General features: G+C 53.9%; 1 protein-coding gene across 7 annotated transcripts; it reads right to left on the bottom strand.

Moving 5' to 3' along the window:
* Window positions 1-5720: 5720 nt before the first annotated feature.
* Window positions 5721-19374, bottom strand: STAC2 (SH3 and cysteine rich domain 2). 7 transcript variants are annotated; one of them, XR_014080110.1, is made up of 12 exons: window positions 18892-19070; window positions 11890-12268; window positions 11423-11520; window positions 11158-11248; window positions 9680-9792; window positions 9530-9602; window positions 9376-9437; window positions 9223-9299; window positions 8791-8888; window positions 8354-8405; window positions 7909-8046; window positions 5721-7232 (listed from the first exon to the last, which is right to left on the bottom strand). XR_014080110.1 is itself a non-coding variant. In XM_081582242.1 (11 exons), exons 1-11 carry the CDS (start codon window positions 18979-18981, stop codon window positions 7128-7130), a joined length of 1227 nt encoding a protein of 408 aa, XP_081438368.1. In that variant the 5' UTR covers window positions 18982-19374; the 3' UTR covers window positions 5721-7127. The 7 variants fall into 7 exon arrangements, 5 of the variants coding, with proteins under 5 accessions (XP_081438368.1, XP_081438366.1, XP_081438367.1 ...); XR_014080111.1 differs by having other exon boundaries at window positions 9223-9239; XM_081582242.1 differs by lacking the exon at window positions 9223-9299 and having other exon boundaries at window positions 11890-12196; window positions 18892-19374.
* Window positions 19375-22899: the final 3525 nt, after the last annotated feature.

Here is a 22899-nt window from a genome sequence, read left to right as displayed (position 1 = left end):
ACAGAATGCCTAATGAACTATGGATGGAGGTTCATGACATTGTACAGGAGACAAGAATCAAGCCCATCCTCAAGAAAAAGAAATGCAAAAAAGCAAAATGGCTGTCTGAGGAGGCCTTACAAATAGCTGTGAAAAGACAGGAAGCAAAAAGCAAAGGAGAAAAGGAAAGATATACCCATTTGAATGCAGAGTTCCAAAGAATAGCAAGGAGAGATAAGAAAGCCTTCCTCAGCAATCAGTGCAAAGAAATAGAGGAAAACAATAGAATGGGGAAGACTAGAGATCTCTTCAAGAAAATTAGAGACACCAAGGGAACATTTCATGCAAAGATGGGCTCAGTAAAGGACAGAAATGGTAGGGACCTAACAGAAGCAGAAGATGTTAAGAAGAGGTGGCAAGAATACACAGAAGAACTGTACAAAAAAGATCTTCACAACCCAGATAATCATGATGGTGTGATCACTCACGTGTAGCCAGACATCCTCGAATGTGAAGTCAAATGGGCCTTAGGAAGCATCACTACGAACAAAACTAGTGGAGGTGATGGAATTCCATTTGAGCTATTTCAAATCCTAAAAGATGACGCTGTGAAAGTGCTGCATTCAATATGCCAGCAAATCTGGAAAACTCAGCAGTGGCCACAGGACTGGAAAAGGCCAGTTTTCATTCCAATCCCAAAGAAAGGCAATGCCAAAGAATGCTCAAACTACCGCACAATTGCACTCATTTCACACGCTAGTAAAGTAATGCTTAAAATTCTCCAAGCCAGGCTTCAGCAATACGTGAACCATGAACTTCCAGATGTTCAAGCTGGTTTTAGAAAAGGCAGGGGAACCAGAGATCAAATTGCCAACATCCGCTGGATCATCGAAAAAGCAAGAGAGTTCCAGAAAAACATCAATTTCTGCTTTATTGACTATGCCAAAGCCTTTGACTTTGTGGATCACAATAAACTGTGGAAAATTCTGAAAGAGATGGGAATACCAGACCACCTGACCTGCCTCTTGAGAAACCTGTATGCAGGTCAGAAAGCAACAGTTAGAATGAGACATGGAACAACAGACTGGTTCCAAATAGAAAAAGGAGTACGTCAAGGCTGTATGTTGTCACCCTGCTTATTTAACTCATATGCAGAGTACATCATGAGAAATGCTGGGCTAGAGGAAGCGCAAGCTGGAATATAGATTGCCGGGAGAAATATCAATAACCTCAGATATGCAGATGACACCACTCTTATGGCAGAAAGTGAAGCAGAACTAAAGAGTCTCTTGATGAAAGTGAAAGAGGAGAGTGAAAAAGTTGGCTTAAAGCTCAACAATCAGAAAACTAAGACCATGGCATCTGGTCCCATCACTTCATGGCAGATAGACGGGGAAACAGTGGAAACAGTGACTGACTTTATTTTTCTGGGCTCCAAAATCACTGCAGATGGTGACTGCAGCCATGAAATTAAAATACGCTTACTCCTTGGAAAGAAAGTTATGACCAACCTAGACACCAAATTAAAAAGCAGAGACATTACTTTGCCAACAAAGGTCTGTCTAGTCAAGGCTATGGTTTTTCCAGTGGTCATGTATGGATGTGAGAGTTGGACTATTAAGAATGCTGAGCATCGCAGAATTGATGCTTTTGAACTGTGGTGCTGGAGAAAACTCTTGAGAGTCCCTTGGACTACAAGGAGATCCAACCAGTCCATCCTAAAAGAGATCAGTCCTGGGTGTTCATTGGAAGGACTGATGTTGAAGCTGAAACTCCAATACTTTGGCCACCTCATGCGAAGAGTTGACTCATTGGAAAAGACCCTAATGCTGGGAAGGATTGGGGGCAGGAGGAAAAGGGGACGACAGAGGATGAGATGGCTGGATGGCATCACCGACTGGATGGACATGGGTTTGGGTGGACTCAGGGAGCTGGTGATGGACAGGGAAGGCTGGCGTGCTGCAGTTGATGGGGTTGCAAAGAGTCGGACATGACTGAGTGACTGAACTGAACTGAACTGAAGGCAAGTAAGAGGTCTTCAGGGTGTGTGATGGGCAGGTGTGCTCATCTGCATTTGGCATGGGAAAGGCAGGGCTAAAGTGATCTTTAGGGCAGCAGACCTGTTCACATCTCTGCCTGTAGTCTCCTTGTCCAGTCTGGACAGGTGGGGAGATGGGTAACCCAAGGCAGGGAGGTGCAGACAGAATAGTTTAGACAACCTCGACCACCACCCATGTGCATCAGAACCTGGGCTGAGAGGACACTGATTTGGGGTTGCCTGTTGCCACCATACCAGCCTGTGCATAGTGTATCCATAGGGCTTGCTCTAAGCCTATCATTCCAAGTGGGGTAGCTGTGGCCTGGAAGAAGAAGGGCCTTCACCAAGCTGCTTGGAGCATAAGACACCTTCCCATGCCTGGACCAGAGGAGGAAGGGCATGGAGGGCCACCTACCTCCACCTCCTCCAGGCAGTAGAGAGATGATAGGAAGGACAATTAGAACCTTCACTGGGGCTCCTGAGCCGCCAGCACAGAAAAGGTTGCCATCATGGACCAGGAGATGGTGCTATTCTCTCACAGGTCACTGAAATGAAGGGAAGTGGTAGTCGTACAGTCGTGATTGACTCTTTGCAACCCCACGGTTGCCTTGCTCCTCTGTCCATGGGATTCTCCAGGCAAGAATACTGGAGTAGGTTGCCATTTCCTTCTCCATGGTCTTCCCAACCCAGGGAATGAACCCGGGTCTTCCACATTGCAGGCAGATTCTTTACTATCTGAGCCACCAGGCAAGCCAGACCACAGGTCACTGAAGATACAGGAAACTGCCTCACTTTGGTGAGGGGTGGAAGGGAGAGGGAGGGAAGAATTAGGTTGTAGGAGCCTATCTCTTGGGAAGGCTTGCATTTAATCACTTCTTTCGGAAGCTCACTCCAGGCCTAAGGTTACCTCTTTCCACCACCGGCCTCTAACCCCTTTCCAGGCAGTCCCTGGGAGGGCCCCCTCAGCAGACAGATCCCCTAAAGAAATCACTGGATCTCTTCCAGTCCTGGAGCCTTGAGAACTTCTAATGAAATGACATGTCCATTTGGGACTTTCGTCCTGGAGCCTTGAGAACTTCTAATGAAATGACATGTCCATTTGGGACTTTCGTCATGGTCCAGTGGTTAAGAATCTACCTGCCAATGCAGGGGACACAGGTTCGATCCCTGGTTCCGGAAGATTCTTCATGCTGCGGACCAGTGAAGTCCATGAGCCACAATTACTGAGCCCACATGCCACAATGACTGAAGCCTTCGAACTCTAGGGACTGTGCTCCGCAGCAAGAGAAGCCACTGCAATGAGAAACCCATGCACCGCAACTAGAGAAAACTGGCGCGCAGCAACAAATACCCAACACAGCCAAAAATAAATATATAAAAATTAAAAAAAAAAAAGACATGTCTGTTCTGTCAGGAGCTTGCAACTGGTCCCATCATATAATTTTGCATACCCTTTAAAGAGGTTCATGGCCCCAGGTGAAAACTCCCTAAGCAAGTCCAACTCCATTTCTAGAGAAGGAAACTGAAGCCTGGAGGGCCCCCCAGAATCCAAGCATGGCTTGAACGCCAGCACCCACCTTTGACTCCTTCAGATGTGCATGGTTGGGGGGTGACTCAGAGTGGGCTGCACCTGAGAGGTACAAGCACAGCTGCTGCACCTGGAGAAAGGCTAGGGTCCTTGGCGCTCTCTCTGAGGTGAACAGATGAAACACCTGGGCTGACTCCCCAAAGCACAGGGAGAGCTGAGGCTGGAGGTATACGCTGTCTTCCTCGCACTCTAAGCACTGGGGAGTGGGTGTTAAGGCGGCGGGAAGGGGGAGAAGGCTGAAGGAGCCAAAGGCAGTAGTGCTAGTAAGATGGGGGGGCCTTACTCTGCATCTCCCTTCCTCCACCTCTGGTTTCCATCTTTCTGCCCTTTTAGGCTTCTTGTTTCTGGCCCCCAAACTTCCCCCCTTTTTGCATCTCCCCTAAACCTAGATAACCTTAATCCCTCAGGGTACCCAAGTTAAGCTCAGGCTGAGGTAGGGGGACAGAGGGCACAGACGACAGCCAATGGTGGGTGGGCACCACCAGCAGGTTGCTGAGCATCCTCCACCCCAGGCCAATGGTGTTGCTACTCCTGCCACCCCCAGAGTGGACACACAGGAGGGCCGCGGCTACAGCGGGGGCACCAGCTGTTCCTAGTCCCCAGGCTGTGAGCCTGCTGTTGGGTGGTTCAGCCACCCGAAAAAGCTGCTGTGGTCAGCAGTGCGGCAAATGAGCTGGGGGGAGGTGGGGGTCCAGGCCAGCTGCTGGCTGGTACGGACACAAGTGGGTGTTCAGAAGGTTTGGCTGAAAGTCTCTGTCTCCAGGGGGTGAGGTCTTGATCCCTGGAGCCCCTCCAGCATCTCCAGGGGTCTCTGTTTCCATCTTATTGGTTTAAGGCCCTGAGAAACCCAGGGTCAAGTTGGAGAAAAGTTAAACTGGGAAGCAAGAGAATTTCTGAAACCAGCTCGACCATTAATTTGCTGGATGACCTTGGGCAAGTTATGAGTCTGCTCTGGGCCTCAGCTGCTCTGTGTAAAAAAAGGACAAGTTTGGGCTGGATAATCTGTATGACCATGGGCAAGCCACCTAATATCTCTGGGCCTCAGTTTCATCATCTGTGAAAAGGGGACACCACCACTTTCCTCACTGGGTCCTTAAGAGGATAAAATAAAATTAAGTCCCTGGCACAGTTTCCCAGACATAGTAGGTGTCTATTTGTGTGAGTTCCTCTCTTTATAAGCCTTTCCACTGGGTCTGTGACCCTGTTATCCAATCCCACCATCAAGGGTCCTAGGAAGGGGAGTCACCCTCCTCCTGTTCCTCCGCTGCCCCCCACCCCCATCATTCCTGGATGAAAGGGACCAAAGAAAGCATGGTTGGGGACCCAGGGACTGGTCCCACCTGTCCCACCTTGATTTGGGGGTAGGGGGCTGGAAGGCAGAACCTGATGGGTGCCTATCCGGAGGAGCAGGCCCCCACCCACTCTGCATTCTGGCTGCACGCCGTTGCCCTGGCACCCCCGCAGCCTTCCTCTCCCTCCCTCGGCGCTCCCCTCTGTCTATAAATAGCCCAGGACGCGCTCGCCTGGGCGATGACGCGGCCGGGCTTGGGCTTGCCGGAGGGGAAAGGCGGCTCTGCCGAGCAGGTGGGCGGCGGGCACCGCGGCTGGAGGGGCGCCACCGCGGCCCCCTTGCGCCAGGCTCCCAATGATGGGAGTGATTGAGTCATCTCAGGGCCGCACGGCCCGCCAACGTATCTGCCTCGGGCTTAGGGGGCTGCGGGGCGAGGCTGATCTCGAGTGGATATTGAGGCCGCCAGACCCTGCGTTCGGCTGGTCTCCGGGTGTACCTCTGGGTGGGCAAAAATGCGGAGGTGCGTGCCCGCCCCCTGAGCAACGCAAGTCCTCATCGAACCAGAAAATGACCTCAGCCCCACCCTCTCTCCCTCCAGAGTCCCCCAAACCTCTTCCTCCATTTTCTCGGATCTGGAGTGAGGAGGCTTGAGGACCCTCACTGTCAGGGCCAGCCCAGCCCCTGTATCCCTCTTCTCAGAGATGAACACATTCTCCGACCTTCAGGCTGTCTCCTATTTTGGTCCACACCCACCACACCCCACAGGCCCCGCCCACCCCTTCCCTTCCTCTGACCCAAGTTGATAGATACATACAGCAGCCAGGTTGGGACAAGAAACATTTAATTAGGGGTCTGGGGGCTCAGCAATGCCCCAGCAGACTCCTCATGCAGCCTCATGTACAGTGGGCATTGGGCCCGCCCCTGGGATATTGCTGGGGGGGGGGCCTCATGGCAGCAAACAGGGCAGTGTGGCTTGAGTTCCTCCCCGCTCTGCGCGGGAGAGGTGGTGCAGGGGCCAGTGGGTAGGAAGATGTGTCCCTCCCACCACATGGGAGGGTGTGACTGTGCCCAGGATGGGGGTGGCATTGGCTGGCATGATCAAGGGCACAAGAGGAGGGTCTGAGCTTGGGCGGGGGGAGGAGATCGGCACCAGAGAAAAGCAACCTGCAAGGGAGGGGGTCCTCTTTGCGTGTCCCCACACACCCCCTCCCCTAGCGTGCCTACCCCCTTCCCTTTCTGGTGGTCAAACAGAATTCGTTGTCTGTCTCCCACTCCCGATTTCTCCCAGGGCTCTGTGTCCTGGAAAAGGAAACAGATGCAGCCAGAAAAAGGGCCCCCTGCAACAGCAGTCCTGTCCCCCACAGAGCCCCGAGAAAGGGGGTAAGGAAGGGCTATTGCAGGGTCAGTCCTGAGGGTGGGGCTCCTGGGGCAGACCTGGCAAGGTCTGGGACAGAACTGAGCGTTCAGAGTCCTGACAGTGAAATGGGGATTGTTTTGATCAGGCGTGGGCCAGTGGGTTTCTGTGTGCAGGCCGCTCTTGGGTGGTGTCCTCTCCCAGTGAACAAGGGTAGAGTGAAGTTGCTCCGTGGTGACTGTCCTGCTCTAGGGGACAGTCTCTGATTTGCCACACCCTCCCCAGACCTCAGCCCTCCCCTCCTTTGTCCACCCAAGTTTCAAGTAACAGGAGAGAGAGCCGCAGAACTTTCCTGAGAGTTGATGGAGTGACAGAGGTGATGAGACCAGGGTCCTCCCACAGCCCTGAGCTCCCTCCCCACCCAGAGCTGGGTCTGAGGGGCCCGAGAGGGCCCCACTCCCAAAGTGGCAGCTGCAGGGTCACACACACAAGGGCCCAAGCAGAGCCTCTGTGAGGAGAGGGGGTGTCAGGCATGCAAAGGTGCGGTGGGCAGGGGCAGGCTCTCCGGAAGAGGCAGACCAGACGTTCCTCAGGAACTTCCTCTCAGGGCTGGACTCTGCATGGCAACTGGACCAGGGGGACTCACCTGGAGTTTTGCCATTCCCTCCCACTTTCTCCTCCTCCCCACCCCCAACTCTCAGAGCTGCAACCTCTTCAGGGCACCCCAGGACCCCAGAAATAACACCTTTCTCAGTACAGAAGGCTCCCAAGCCATGGTGAGTGGCCCCTAGGAGAGGAGCAGAGGGAACCCGCCCCCCGGGGGGCTAGAAGCGAGGAGAGCCAGGCAGGGGTGGCTTCTGGGTTCTCTTGGCTCCTCTCAGATCTCGGTCAGGGCGTCGGCTGGAACCAGGCCCCGCTTCTTGCCACTGCTGACGCGGATGAAGCCGTCAGCATCTTTGCTCCTGCCCACGCCCACACAGATCTGAGCGGGAGAGACACGACGCTGAGGCCTGGCACTGCCTGCCTCCCTGGCCCCGAGTCCTGCTGGTTGCTCCCAGAGGGCCCATCCCAGGGGATGATGGGACCAGCATCAGATGTGGTTGGAGCCAGGGTGATGGGAGCAGATCCCATGAGAATCCAGGGCACAGCAGCAAGAACCAGGCGGTCAGTGGACACTGAGCAGCACTTCGGGGCTGACCTTTGAGATCAGCTGGTCTGATGCCCCTGACAAACTCCCCGTTTCCCAGCGGAGGTAACAGTGGGGAAAGGACTTGCCTGTGGTTGACAGTAATGTTCAGACCTAAGCCTCTGGACTCCTAAACCAGTGCTCTTCCCCCAGCTGTCTCTAACATAACTGAGCCCATGCCTGTGTTGGCCATCAGCCCCAGTTCCCAGCAGTCCCACTGCTGCTTCTTTCTCTCTTTTCTTAGTGAGAATCTGGGTTCCCTGATCAGAGATTGAACCTAGGCCATGGTAGTGAAAGCCTGGAATCCTAACTACTAGGTCACCAGGGAAGTCCCCAGTCCCACTGCTTCTAATCTGCCCTCCCTCCTGCCACCAGGCTCCAAGCCTCCTCCTCCCAGGCACTCGCCCACATTCCTGCCACTTCTCTCCCTCCTATGCCAGCCTCTCCAGCCATGCGGGGCCCAGGTCCTCACTTGGTTCTCCTTGAGGCTCATGTAGCCTTGTTCCTTGTTCCCGGAGAAGGGTTGGCAGCAGCGCCAAATGTTCTCACCCGGCCTCACCCGCTGCACAAAATTGGCTGGGAAGAAGCCAACCCGGTCGCCAATCTTGCCCTGGAATGAGGCTGGTAGTGAGCGCTGTGCTGCCCCTGACCCCAACTGCTTTCTCTAGACCTAATATCCACTCAGAGCCAATGCCATCATCCTGTAGATCCTGGGTTCTTTATGTTTGAGCCCTTAGTCGGAGGGCTTCTGGGCTGGGAAGGGCACAAGGTAGGCAGAGGGACAAGACTGAAGCATGGAGGGGTGAAGCAAAGGCAAGACCTGAGGGTGAGCCTAGGCGGGAAAGTGCCCTCTGTGGGTCTGGGCTAGTCGGGTGCCTACCACCTCTCACCCTCCGCTCCCCACCCTGCCACATCACCTTCCACCAGTCCTCATTAGAGTCATCCACCAGCATGATCCGGTCTCCAGGCCTGGGATGAGAGAGTGTCGGGGGGAGCGGGTAGCATGTGGGGCAGGAGGGACCTGCCCGCCCTGCATCCCAACAGTCCTAGACCCCCAGGCCCCCTGCAAGGCTACTCGATGGCCCCTGTGTGACCATAGGTACACAGACACTGTCTAGGTCAGAGGCCTGGCAGGGGCAGGAGACATGGCATCAGTACCAACCCTCTTGGACTCTGGAACCTCTGTCTCATTTGGGGGCTCAGTAGCCTCCAGCATGCCAGGCAGAGGTTCCTGAAGGTCCCCCTCACACTCATGTACCAAGGTCTGGGAGCGCAGAGCCCTGAGGTTGGAGGCAGGCAGCCCCCCGGGGTGGGGGTGGAGGTGGAGGGGAGGCTGGGCTGCTGGAGGACTTACTGCAAAGCCAGGTCGTTGTTTTCCTGGGGCAGAAACTTGTAGAGTGCCACGTAGGAGTACATGGGCCCCACATCCTTCCGGAGGGGAGGCCTGGGGGGCTGCGGAAAAGCTGGGGGTCATTGCTGGGAGAAGGACACCTTTCTTACTCCACCCACTCTCCCCTTGCCCTGATCTTGCCTACCCTGGGGCTAGGACATGGGACACAGCACTCCTGGGTCAGTGACAGGGAGAGGTCGGAGTCTCCCGCCTGCTCACATACCCCTGAGGGACTGGGCCAGGGATGGGAAGGGGGAGCCTCCTCTGCCTGCTGCACTGGAACTGCCCACCCTTGGGGAGTAGGAGTGGGCTCAATAGGCATGGTGTCAGTGTTGGGAGGGGTAACACCCCTGCCTCCCATGCCTACTGACCCTGGCATTGCCCATCCCCACTCACCCTGGCATTGCCCATCCCTGTAGATTGAGGATAAATGATGGCACAGTGAGACTCCCACTCAGCATACTCTCACCCACCTAGGGATCAGTGACAAGGAGAAGGATGTCCCCTTCCCACCTGGCCTGCCAAGGCTCAGTGCCATACCAGCCTCACCTGTTGTCCTGGGCTCTTTTCCTCTGGTCCTGACCCTTCACTTTCAGCTGGGGCTGTGAATACTGGAGATGCCAGGGTGGGGCCAGAGTGTGAGGCTGCAGGTGGTGGCCCCCACTGTGCTCCGTTCCTGCCCCTGGTCCCCAGCCCCACTCACCGCTGTCGCCAGGGCCCTCCTCTGAGCTGCGGATGCTGCCCTCACCATCCTCGGTCAGCTCATCCCGCTCGCTCTGGGGACACAGAAAGAGGAGGGCTCAGCCCCTCACCCTCTGAGACCCCTGCCCCCTCCCTTTGGTGTTCCCCATACCAGGCTCCTTGTGGGGGACTCAGAGGTGCTGCTGAAGCTGGAGCGGTTCATCAGGGCCAGGGAGGTGCCATAGCGCAGGGTCTCGTACACAGGGTCTACTTTCCCGCTGGCCCCTGCCGAGGAGTCACCATCAAGGCCGGGCACCTGGCTGCCCTGCTGGCTGCCCTGCTCAGCCAGCCCTAAAGTGAATTCTGCATGCCCCTCACCTGCCCCTCCCAGGTCTCCCTAATTGAAGTGAGAACTCCATGTCCTCCCATGGTCCCCAGGCACAAGCCTGAAGTATCCTCCACCTCTCACACTCTGCACTGTTCGTGTTCACCCCATCACCTTGTCCTGCCTCCCAAACAAGTCTAGCATCTGCTCACTTCTCTCCATCTCCACACCTGCCAGCCTGATCCAAGCTACCAAACTGGCAACCATCATAGCTTCCCCATGGTCTCCCTGCTTCTCTCCAGCCCCTCCAATCCACACAGTAGCCAGAATGCTCTTGTAAAAACACAAAAATTGGCCTTAGAATAAAGTCCAAAGACTTGTGGTTACCGAGGGGCGGGTGGGGGAGGGATGAATTGGGAGTTTGGGATTAGCAGATACAAACTGTTATATAGAGAACAGATAAACAACAAGGTCCTACTGTATAGCACAGGGAACTATATTCAATACCCTGTGATAAACCATAATGGGAAAGAATATGAAAAAGAATGTATATATATATATATATATGAAGAATGTATATAACTGCATTGCTTTGCTATAAAGCAGAAATTAACACAATGTTGTATATCAACTATACTTCAATAAACTAAACTTAAAAAAAAAAAGAGGTGGGGCAAGAAAAAAAAAAAGAGTAAAGTCCAAAGAACACTCTTAAAAGGGACCCTAAGGCCCTGCACCCAGGGTTCTATCTCACCCTCTCACTCCCAGCCTCATTGTCCTTTTTCCACCCCTGCCTGCTTCTGGCCTGCCTTCTGTCCATATTGGTCTTCCCCAGATCCTCTAGTTAATTCCCTATCCTTCAAGTTTCCTGGATGCCTTCTTTGTCTCTGCGGATGAGGTGGATGCCTTTTTATCCTCTCTTTGTTTCCTATCCTTTGGTTTCAGGCATTCACCAAATGGTGGCTAATTGATGATTTGTGTGATTATCATTATTAGCATGTCTAGCTCCCTTACTAGACCATGAGCTCCACCTTCTTTAGGACTGTGTCCCTGTGTCTAGCACAGTGCCTGGCACTTAGCAGGTGCTCGATAAAGTTTTTGTTGAAGGATGGATGGATGGATGAACGGATGAATCAACTCTACATTCAGGACAGGAACATCCAAAGAATTAGGGGGAGGGGAAGATGAAGAAAAATCTAAAAAAATTAAAAGGGGGTGGTAGCAGTGCCAAGAACAGGCAGTGCCAGTGTAACTCAAAGCCCATCTGAGGAGTGTGTGGGTCTCTCCTCACACCACAGGGATGAGGGGCAACGCTGGACACTCACCAGTGGGTGGGGACTCCTTGCTCATGGCACAGGCTGGTGGAGGCTCATGTACCAGGAGTGGGGAGCTGAAGTTGCGGCGGAAGGAGGAGGACTGTGGCAAAAGCGGGCAGAGAGAGGGTATGGAGAGGTCACGGCCCCTGAGAGCTTGGCCTTCCCCAAGCCCAAGCACCCCTCGACCTGAGGAATCAGCCCTGAGCCACACTCAGAGCCCCAAAAGCCAAGCCAGGGAGCATCAGTCAGCCATCTCCACATGGTCCCCACTCACCGTCTTGCCTGGGCATTGCTGGTGGGAGATCTCCTCAGAGCACCAGAGGTGGACGCTGACTTTGCATGTCTTACACCGCAAACCCTGCTTGGAGTTTCCTGGGAAGAACAAGAGGGGTGGTCAGTGAGAGGGGGTGGTCAAGATAGGCTACATCCATGGGCAAGGAGCAAAGGAGGTAGGTTAGGGCATGGGGGGAGCAAGGGATTGGGCTTCCTCATGCCAGCCTGAGGCTGAGCTCTGAGTGCTGACCCCCATACGGTCAGGGTGGAGCTGACTCCGAAGCCTGAGTTGTTAGTAAATCCTGAGACCTCACCCACCTCCAAGGGTGCTATGTGTCCGTCCACCGGGAAGGGCACAGTTAGGACTGGGGACCATGAATAGCTGGAGCCTCGACATCAGGCAGTCCATTCCATGGGCCCACTCCCCACACCCACCCTGGCCCCTTCTGTTGCCACCCAGGCACCTACCCACAATGAGCTGGTGGCACAGCTCACAGGGGCTGGCTCGCTTGAAGATGTGTTCCTGGAAGCTGTGCAGCCTCAATGGTTTGAGTGGTGCCAGGGGGCGTGGGACTGGGCAGGGGGATGGGGCAGGGGTGGGCAGGCCCCGGTCTGAGGAGGCTGGTGGTGGGGTAGGAGGGGGCAGTGGGGTTGGGGGCGTCAGCAGCACCTCGGTGGGGCACTTAAGCTCAGAGCCGGAGCGAAATAAGAAGTTCTCAACGCTCTTACTTCGGAGGATGGTCTTGAGAGAAAGAGAGCGCTTGAACCGCTGGAGCTGAGAGAGGAAGAGGGATGGTGAGCCTGGAGGGGGCCGGCTCCCGGGGGTCTCTCCTTGACCAGCAGCAGCCTGAAGGTGAGAGTCAGAGGTGATACAAAGCTTCTGAGAGAGAGGCTGCCAAGTTCCAGAAGGTAGGTCACCACCCCAGGTGCCCACAAGAGCCAGGCAGGGAACCTCCTCTAGCAAAGGAGTTCTGACTGGACAGGCATAATTAGGAGCGATGGGGACTGTGGCAAACTGGATGGCCAGCAAGTAGCTGCTAGTCTCCTCTACCAGCTGAGGTTAGTCTATATGGCCAGCCCAGCATTGCCAGGTTCCCAATTTTTAAAAAAAAATCTAGACTTTTTTTAATAAATGTAATTTTTTTTTGGTAATTTTATTTTACTTTATTGGTCACACCATATGGCATGTGTAATCTTAGTTCCCTCATCAGGGTCGAACCTGTGCCCCTTGCATAGAGTTTTAACCACTGGACCACTAAGGGAAGTTCCATATAAATGTGATTTTTTAATTAAAAAAAAATTAATCCACTTAATGAACTTATGAGATTTAAAGTCAGTTAAGAGGGACGTCCCTTGTGGTTCAATGGTTAAGATTCTGCGTTTCCACTGTGGGGAGTGGGGGTTGGGGGGTGGTGAGGGGGTTGGGGGGATGGGCATGGGAAAATCCCCCATGCCACACGGCCAAAAAAAAAAAAATGTCAGTTAAGAAATTGAGACTTTTATGTGAAATTGAATAGAAACAAATTCAAGAGATTTTATTCCCTTTTTTTCTTTAGAGAAATGGTACTATATTATTTCTCCTGTACCTTGCTTTTTTTCACTTAACAGTAAATCTTGGAAATCATTCCATACCAATACACAAAGAGTTTCAGCATTCTTTTTTTATGGCCACACAGGAATTTCGTTGAATGGGTGTACCATTTACTTGAGTTAACAAAATAATACTTTGGGGGCCAAAAAAACCATGCCAGGTCCTCAGTTCTTGAACAGGGAGAGGGCGAGTGGTCGCTCTGGACCCTCAACCTCAGTGTTGATTCTCCCTCCGAAACACCTCTCCAGCCCATCCCTTACTGTGTTCTCAGCACCCCCAGAGCCCTGCCCTAGTTCAGGCTCTGGCACCCTCAGTCTGGTTCAGGGCTATAACTCTTTGCCTCCACTTTGCCCATCCCCACCTGTTCTCCGTGCAGCTGCCGGGAAGGTGACCCCTGACCCTGTAAAAACCATTCATGGCTCCTCAGGACTCAGTCAAGGCCTTTGTGCCAGTCAGAGCACTACTACTTGGCCAAACCCACTGTTCCACCCCATGCCTTCCACCTGAGTTCAGACATAATGACTTGAACTCATCTGTATTTTATGCCTCTGAGCATTTGACACGCTTGTCTTCTTTTCGGCCTTATCCAATTATGTCTCGCTTTCTATCCTCCAGGGTTTCCTGTGACTTTTCTTCCTCGGGGGAGCTATCTCTTCTGTAGGAATTCCTTTTAGTGGGACCACATGAGAGCTCCGATCAGGTTTATGTTTTGTCATTTACTTCTCACTCCTCCAGGAGGTTGTGAGCCCCTGGAGAGCAGGGAAAGTTGCTTCAAATCCCCATAATGGGCTTCAGCACATAGAAGATGCTCATTCCATGTTTGTGGAATAAATGATGAGCAAGTGGCTTGAACCCTAAACAGAGTACATGTTCTGGAGCATAGGGTGGATTCTGCATGAGGCCAGAGCATGTTGGCCACCTGATGCGAAGAGCTGACTTATGGGAAAAGACCCTGATGCTGGGAAAGATTGAGGGCAAGAGGAGAAGGGGGCCGCAGAGGATGAGATGGTTGGATGGCATCACTGACTCAATGGATGTGAGTTTGAGCAACCTCCTGGAGTTGGTGAAAGACACGGAAGCCTGGTGTGCTGCAGTTCATGAGGTCGCATAGAGTTAGACACAACTTAGCATTGGAATAACAATGACAAAGAGCTGTTTCTACTGCTCACCCGAACACACCCTTATTCTGCCTGGAATGAACTGGATTGCTCTACCCAGACCCTTGCCCGACCCACCTCCTGTTCAGAGCCCTTTCTCCTGCCCACTTCTTTTCACCAGTGATGAAAAAAAAAGATGGGGAGGAGCAGGCATAGGGAAGGGAGACTCGGCCCGGGGTTTCCAGCTTGGCAGCCATGCCAAGGGGATGGAAGTGGAGACCCCTCTAGCCCTGGGGAGGCCAGCAGGCCACAGGACAAAGGGGAAGCAGACAGGGAAATGTTTGGGCACAAGGCGGGTCCTGGTGTGCCAGCTGAAAGGCCAGACAGAGCCCTGGGGTGACTGGCATGTTGAGTTGCCCAGCTCCTTCCAAATCCAGTTTCCTGGCCAGCACTGTGGGCTTCTTTGTGTGTCTCTGAGAAGCAGGGCCTCAGGCCCCAGATGCCAGGGTGTTGGGGCAGAGGTGGAGGCCCAGAGGGACAATTAATTAGAACACAAATGTGTTCTACGGGCCAAACATGGCTCTGGAGGCTCTAACAGGCCTGGAGGCATGGGTGAACCAGCCACTGCTCTGTCCAGGGGCTGTAGGCATAGAATCCTACCCCCAAGAGGAAGGAGTCGGGGTTAGAGGCTCTCTAAGCAAGACAGAAAGCAAAAACCTGAAAACCCAAAAGCAAAAACCTAAACTTATTGGGGACTTCCCTAGTGGTCCAGTGGCTAAGACTCCATACTCCCAAGGGAGGGGGCCCAGGCTCGATCCCTGGTCGGGGAACTAGATCCCACATGCTGCAACTAGGAATTTGAGTGATGCAGCTAAAACTGAGACCCAGCACAGACAAAATAAATGAATATTAAAAAACAAAACATTATAAACATAATGAGAGGTGGTTATTATCAGAGTCCTGGAATAGATATGCAGCATTCATTAACCTTCCACCATCCTCTGAGGTGGTGACAATTATTGTCCCACTTTTCAGGATGAGAACTGAGGGGTTAAATTACTCACTCATCATGAGTCCTCAGCTGCTAAGGAGCAGAGCTGGGACTTGAACTAGTGGCTTTGGCTACTGAGCCCAAGGAGTAAGGAGCCCTCTGCCTTGGCCCTCACCTCTGCCCCTCAGTTGTGCCATGGGCTTGTCATGAGATGTAAGCTTAGAAAGACTGGCCACCTAGAGCAGTGCCCACCCTGCACCGCTCTGGCCACAGCCCCTCGGAATTGTTATCTGACTCTGTTGGTCACCTCTTGTGACGGCAAGAACACCCTCTCTTGGGACAGTCATTCCATCTTTGGGCAGCTGCAATCGCTGGAAAGTGCTTCCCTATATAGAGCTGAAACCTGCCTCCCTGCCTATCAGCCCTTGTTCCTCCCTTGGCTCCAGAAAGAGCTACTCCCGCTTCCGCACATCAGTTTTTCAAATATTTGAAGACATCAATCATGTTCCCCCCTTCCGAGGCCATTATTTCCAAAGTAATCCTCACAGGATGAGGTTTCAAGCCTCCCTTCTGTCCAGCCTGTGCCCTTTCCTGGTCTCTGCCTGGCCTTAGTGCCAGGAGCCACCGCTGCAGGGGACCAGAGGCCTCTGGAGCAGACTGTTCCCCAGCGCCGGGGCAGTCCCGACTCTGCTCCAGATCCCAGGAGAGTGGAGAGGCAGGAAGGAATAACACCTGGGGCGCCTGGTGGATGTCAAAGGCTGTGGCTGGAGGGTAGATGCAGGCATCTCTGCCAAATGGCTTAATGCCTGCCCACTCCAGAGACATCTGCCTTGGCCACCCAAACCTCATCTGGGCTCAGCCTGGCCAGGTATTTCCACTCCTGGGACTCCTAGTTTCCAGGGAAGACCTCCCCACTACTATCTTTTTGGTGCCCCTACTGTCCCTGGACCCATTCCCTGACATGAGAAGTTGCCATATACCCTGGCAAACGGGCACATCTGCATTCCATCTCCTCCCCACCTCCCATCCAATCACCGCCAAACCACCAGGAGCTTGTCTGGCTTGGAGCCTGGACCACCAGGCCTGTCATTCTGAGTCCCCTCTCAGAGGCAGGGCCTGGCCTGCCTGCCTCCTCCCCACCTCTCCACACCCTGGATGGTCCTTTCTTCCCTCAGTTCCCACCAGCTCCTGAAAAGGTATTAGGCAACTGGCAGAGGGTGTGGCAGATGTGACACAAGTTGACTCAGATGGCAGAGCTGGCATTGCAAGATTTTCCCAAGAATGGCACCAGAGGGGGTGATGGCAGACCCCATGAAGTAGGATGGGATGGGGACCCAGAGAGGGCAATGCTGACACTAGGAAGCTCACTGAATACCTCAGGTTTAGCAGTGACACCCAACCTTAGAGTGGGCAGGAGGCTGAACTTGGGCTGCAAGAAATTCCCAGGGGCCCCCAAACACTGATGAATAAGTCTGAATGCTGGCTTCACTGTCGAACAGGCACCAGCCTCCTCTGTTGTACCTGCCTCAAACTGAGCTCGGTGGGCAGCAACCCACCCTCTCCCTTCCTCCCCCTCCACCCCCACAGTCTGAAGACAGAAGCTTCCTTGGGACAAGTTGAGATAGGGGGACGGAAGGAGGCTGGCAAAGATTCTGAATTCTCTCTGCCCACCTCTGCTTTCCTGAGTACCTTCCTCCCAGACCTGAAGCCCAGCCCGTGTTGTTATTATGTAGCCCTTCATAAGTGAGTTACAGGGAGGGGAGCAAAGGGGCAGGGATTCAACTGACCTGGTACAGAGGGACCAGGTCAGGTGTACACTCCCTTCCTTCCCTGCTCCTTAGATCCCCATGGCTCAGATTCAGAGGTGATAGAATGAGATGGTCCTTGGGCTGGGAGGAAGGAGGTACAGATCCGCCAGGCCCTGGCAGCCCCCTCCCCACACAGCTGAGCTTGCTGATTGCTGAGGCAGCACTGCCCAGCACTCCTGCCTGCCTTCAGAAAGCACTCAAGGAGGGGGCGGAGTGGCCAGGCCCTGGTGTGGGAAACAAGGCAGGACCTGAGAGGCCCCCAGTGCCCTGGGAAGCAAGCAGGGAGGTTGTATGTGTCTGTCCAGGGTGATTAGAAGGCAACTGAGGTCAGGCTCACTGGAACTCAGAATGGAGCTCTGTTTCTGGGACCCTCTGCTTGAAAGAAGCTGTCACAGTTATTCCAAGCAATATCCTCCCACCTCAACACCTCATTCCTCTCCCAGTAGACTTGACTCTCTGAAGGGGAGTTAACTCTGTGGTCTGAGAGCCTAAGGTTTCCAGTTCTCAGAAGGGAGCAGGAAAAGGTCAAGTGTGAATCTGAAGTCTTGGACATGGAGACCCACTGGGTCCCTCCGGTTTAGGGATGGGAAGCCTACCTGGGGTGCCTCAGCCAGACTCCATCCACTTTGGCCCTACTCATCTTTCCTTGGTCATTCCCTGTATGACCTTGACTTTGAATTAACCTCATATCCTGGGAAGTAGTCCAGACAGAATTAGGAGGAGGATGGGCATGGGAAATAGCTATGGATGAACTAGTGATACCAGGGGAGCCAAAGATGCCACACATTTCTGGTCCTGGCTTCCCCCCTCCTCATCTGGGTAATAGAAGCCAAGAGGGAACCAATTACCACGGTGGAAGGGAAAGGGAAACCTTGGCCTGAAGTCTGGGGAGGGGGCAGAGAGCACTACCCCTTCTCTCCCCATCCCCAGGGACCCTACTCAGGTTGCTTCCCGCAGAACTTCTTGCGGGTCAGCATTTAGAACTTGGGGAGGCAGCAGACAGATTAGAGGTGGGGGGTGCAGAATGTGAGCCCTGTTGTGTTCTCTGCCCCTCTCCCCGCCCCCAGCCCCTTCAGCGCCAGGAGTCTGGGCTGCGCCTGACTTCATTGGGGAATAATTTATTCATTGTGACTCCCGCAGGAGTAACAATCATACATAATTAGGGTTAATTATGACATTCATTAATTATGATGACTTCCCTTTTTGCTTCTACCCGCTCCCCACGTCCCCACCACCACCCAGCCCCCGTCCCGCTGGCAGGGTTGGGGCGGGGCTGCCTGTCTTTCTGCTCCGGAGCCGCAACGACAGTCCGCGGGTCCCCGCCCGTGATGGCCCGCGCTGCCGCAGCCCCCAGCGCGAACTCGGAAGCTGCGCACCCCGGGGCCGCGGGCTCACGTCGCCGAGACTAACCGGGCTGGGAGGAGGGAATGTCGGACTGCGGCGGGTCAGAGAGAGCCATCTAGAGACTCAGATAAACACGCAGAGAACCCGAGAGAGACACACAGAGAGATACTAAGGCAGAGACAAACAGGTTGTAGAGACACATTCAGAGAGACACGGGCAGAGAGAGGGACAGACTGAGCTACAGGAGGAGACCTGGCGGACACAGGAGAGGTGCGCCTGGCGCGGACACTCGGGCGCGTACACGGCCCACACCCGCTACACACCGCTACACACTCCCTCCGCTTTCGCTGAGCCGACTCCCTCCAACAAAGCCGAGTTACAACCTCCCTAGGGGGTCGCAGGGGAGCTCCGCTCATCACGCGCGCAAGGGCGTGTCGTGTGTAAGTGATGGGAGCTGTTTGTGGTCCCTCATCCGAACCTACTGGCCCTGGGTCGCCGCGCGGAGCGTTAGGGATCGCACGGGCCCTTCTACAGTGACTCCAGGGCACCGGAGGCCACAGTGGCAACTGAGTCGGGAGGAGGATGCCCCGGCTGGGGGCGCACAGGGCAGGGGTCCAGGCCTCGCGCCTCTCGAGTTACCTTGGTTTCCTGGAGGGCAGAGACAGTCCCCTGTGGAGTGTGGGTGGCCGTGTCATCCGGTTCGTTCTCCTTCTCGCTCATTTCGGTCATGGTTAGGGGAGACGGGGAGAGAGGGTGCCGAGACCCGACGGCAGCCCACCTGGAAGCAGGCTAAGGGTGGCAGGCGTCTCTCCGGGACCTGAAGCCCTTAGAGACAGCCCCCCAACCCAGTGAACCCCTGGAGAAACCCGCCCAGGCAAAGCAAACCCCACTCCCGGGTGCGGGTAGAGAAAGTTCCTGGGTTGGTGGGTGAAAGGAGGCAATTATACGGAGCCGAGGGAGCAGGACGACCCCAGGAGTGAGGATCAAGGGTCTGAAGAAGATGCTGCTCGGAGCGATGGGAGGAGGGAAGTGGGGACTCGGGCAGGAACCGAGGGAGGGAGCGATGGAGCTGTCAGTGTCCGGCCCGCTCCACTCTCCTCTGCGCCCGCCCCCCACCCCCTCCCCCTTCCCCTACCCCCGTCGGCCCCTGCCCGGCACCCGGCGGCCCCTCCGCCCAGTCCTCGCCTCCCAACTTTGATTTAGGAGGTCGCCTGGTCCCTCCCCCTTCCCTCCGCGGCTTCCCCCCCCCGCCGCTATGCAAATCAGGTTCTAAGCTATTGGCTGCGGCAGTGGCCAGGAAGGGCGAGATGGGCGGAGCTGGGGGGGGGCTCGACAAGATGGGGAGGAGCTTGGAGGGTAAAGAAGTGGAGGGGGCAGTTTTACACTGAAAAATCCGGAATGGGGGAGGGAGTGGCGTGACAAGGTTGAAGGAAGGTTCAGGAGATCATGTTAGAGTCTGGAAGGGTTAGAGGAGGATAGAAATAGGTTGGATCTGCAGAAGGAGAGCTGAGAATGAGATGAAGGTAGGAATTCCTGAGAGTGAAGAATGGGGACTCTTCCACCACATTAACTGGATGTCTCTCTGCCCTGGAGACGTTCTCTCCAAATGTACACATCCTTGGACTGTGCGGTAGGGGTTTCTTCTGCAGAGTATGGACAACTTAACACCATGTGTCAAAGGCCAGCCCTGTCCTGGAAAGCAGGACAACGACATGGCTTTCCAATCCTGTTGTCTGGACTTCAGCAGAGAAGAGGCCTCAGTCCCCACACTTGAGGTCCCCAAACCTCTCCAAGACACTCCCCCTCCTAAAGATCCTACCACAAATGAAGTTAGATGGGGGTAGGGAGAGGTGGACCCTCCAAAGAATCTTCTGTCCATTTGACCTCTGCTAATGGATGTTGCTCACCTGCCATTTCCTCAACTTTTCCGCTCTCCTCTCCTAGGCCTTCTGGCCCTTCATCTCTGGGCCTGTCCAAGAAAATGGAGGGAGGTTGGAGATTGAGAGAATCTTTCCCTGGGTGTGGGTGGAGAGACTTCTGGGTCTAAGTCTCCTTCCTCCTCATCTGCTGCGGGTGATGAGATGAGGAGTGGGTGGCACTCAGAAGGGTCCTGCCTTTATGCCAGCCCTGGAGGAGGGTCTGAACCCTGTGTCCCTCCTCCCTATCTACCCATGCACACAGCCATTCATGCGGTCTCTCTCCTCCTGAAGATGAGCTCACGTTGGAGTTGGAGCACTGCTCAGGTTACAGCATCGAGGGAAAGAGATTTATTTGCCAGTGGCAGAAGTAGGACAAGGGCAGACGGGCGGGTTTGTGGTTATGGGGGCTTAGTCTCCTCCCCCTCCAGATCCACAAACGGCAGACTCTCTGAGTGCTTGCTTTCCTAAAAGGAGTTTCCACAGAACCTAACCTCAGCCCTCAGTCCAGTTTTCCCAAAAGCCCATTCGTGATCAGCCTCTCCTGTTCCCCTCTGAGGGCCACCCTCTTCCCTCCAGCCCAGCACAGGTCAGCCCAACAACCCCTCCCTAGGCAACTCAGACTTAGGAACGCTTGGAGCGCCCTGAGGTGGTATCGTCAGGCCTCTATCTCTAGCACACTTGAGCTGGAACAAACGGGCTCCTTCTGTGTTTGGAGATCTCCTGAGAGACGTATGTGCCTCTGTGTGTGTTAGTTGCTCAGTCGTGACCAACTCTTTGTGACCCCATGGACTATAGCCTGTCAGGCTAATCTGTCCATGGAATTCTTCAGGCAAGAATACTGGAGTGGGTTGCCATTTCCTTCTTCAGGGGATCTTCCCAACCTAGGGATCGAACCCGGGTCTCCTGAGTTGCAGGCAGATTCTTCACCATCTGAGCCACCAGGGAGGTAGCTCTATTTCCCTCCAAAGAACTGAGGCTCTGGCTTCCTTCGAGTCCAATAACTAGGTAGTCACTAATTCGCTCGACCTTGGGTAGGTAACTTTTAAAGCTCTGATTTCTTCAAAAGCAAAACGGAGACTCTGCCCACCTAATTATTCAGAGGATGAATGAGATAGTGCAATATACCACTTAGCCTAGGAAAGACAGACACAGAAAGTTTTCATTTTCTTCTTTCTCTCCTTTCTTCTGGGGGACTTGTCTCTTTCTAGGTCTTTTTCTGAGGCAGAGAGAAGAAACAGCTTCCTTTCCTCACTTTCCTCGGCTGTTTGGAGCCTGTTATGTCATGGGAGAACTAACCCAGAAGGAGACCCTGACTAGACTTGGGTAAGAATTCCCAGGGGAATCAGTGGTATGGGGGACCAAGGAAAGGCAGGGAAGTTGGTGGGTTCTGGGGCCCATCTGGTCTCAGCAATAGAAGCCTAAGGTAGAGCAAATATGGAGGAGGCAGCGGGCTGGATCCCGTGACCTCTGGATGTCCTTTCTGGCCGATAGCCTTCGTGTTTCAGAGCGATCTTTCATGAACTAAGTCTGAGTCATTGTCTCAGTGCTGACAATTCCCACTGCAGTGGCTCAGAGCTGGGGCGGGAGCAACGGGGCTGGCTTCTCCTGGGGGCACACTGTCCATCTTAGATTTGGAGGGCAGAAATGAGGGGTGGGTGGAGCAAGGGGCAAGGCATTCCAGGAGGATGAGTGTCAGTCACTCTCTCAAAAGGACTTTCAGACCAGAAGTCATAATAGAACTACCAGGAGGCCTGTTACTAGGAGAGCTGAGTGAATGAGCACAGCTGCTGGGCTCTCAGGAGCCTGGGGACGATGGGATGGACAGATGACTTCAAATCTGCATATGGCCAAGGTCCAGCACATTAAGAGAACCTGGTCCTCACCCTGGTCTGCCCTTTGTTCCTACTCTGTGATCTTGGGCAGAGAGCTGTCCATCATCTCTGGAGGGTCTTTAGTTTCTTTCTCTTCAGATTGGATGAATTGGACTAGATTATTTTGAAACAGGAAGTTGGATTAAATGGGGAGGATAATTGTCTATCTCTTAGTGTTCTTTTGAGGATTATATAAGTTAATATATGTAAAGAATTGGACAGAGTAAGTACATGATAGTTACTATTATATTTTTAATAAATTTTAAGAATTCCTATTAACCTTGGGTTTGTAGGTGAGTTTCAGGGAGTTCATGAACCCCTCGAAGTTGTATCAAATTCTGGAGGATAAGCATTTTCTGGAGGAGAGTCCAGAGCTTTCTCCTCAGAGAATCTAATATCCCCCAAGATTAAGAATCACCGGCCTGAATGACGCCAGGGCCCTCCACTGGGGGACTGAGATTCTTTGACTGATATTCCATAAGGACTGACCTATTTTTCCCTGTAAACACCTTCAGTTCAAGCCCCTCCCTGCTTTGGCCTCTGCCCTCATGGGTTATTAAGGACAGCCCAAGCTGAGCACATGAGTGGCTGGCCTTTCCCTCCAGCTTTAGAACTGGGGTTCCCAGGTTGGGGAGTTTGTCATGGTTGAGGCCAAGCCTGGGTTCTCATCTTCCAGCTGGGAAGAGGAAGAGTGCCCAGGCTCAGTGGGGCTGGGAATACAGAGAACACAGTGAGAGGCCTGGCCTTGTCGCATCTCCCTCACGTCCCCCTGCCAGCCCACCCCAGGGCCCCAGAGGCAGATGCCGCTCTAATGAGCTAAGGCCCGTGGCAGGCATCGGTAATTATGATTTTATGGA

This window comes from Giraffa tippelskirchi, chromosome 3 (assembly GCF_054371585.1).
Source record: "Giraffa tippelskirchi isolate mGirTip1 chromosome 3, T2T-mGirTip1v1.2.pri, whole genome shotgun sequence".
Lineage (NCBI taxonomy): Eukaryota > Metazoa > Chordata > Mammalia > Artiodactyla > Giraffidae > Giraffa > Giraffa tippelskirchi.
The sequence above is the reverse complement of the archived record's forward strand: the minus strand, read 5'-3'. Positions and strand labels throughout refer to the sequence as shown.

What these genes read in the sequence shown, in the direction of transcription:
- STAC2 (XM_081582240.1), bottom strand. Translation starts at nt 18,981, where the DNA reads ATGACCGAAATGAGCGAGAAGGAGAACGAACCGGATGACACGGCCACC. An exon ending in GGAGGGCCCTGGCGACAGCG is followed by an intron (nt 9,438 to 9,529) that starts GTGAGTGGGGCT and finishes TGGCATCTCCAG; the next exon opens with TATTCACAGCCCCAGCTGAA. An exon ending in TGAGCCTCAAGGAGAACCAA is followed by an intron (nt 7,233 to 7,908) that starts GTGAGGACCTGG and finishes TCTCCCGCTCAG; the next exon opens with ATCTGTGTGGGCGTGGGCAG.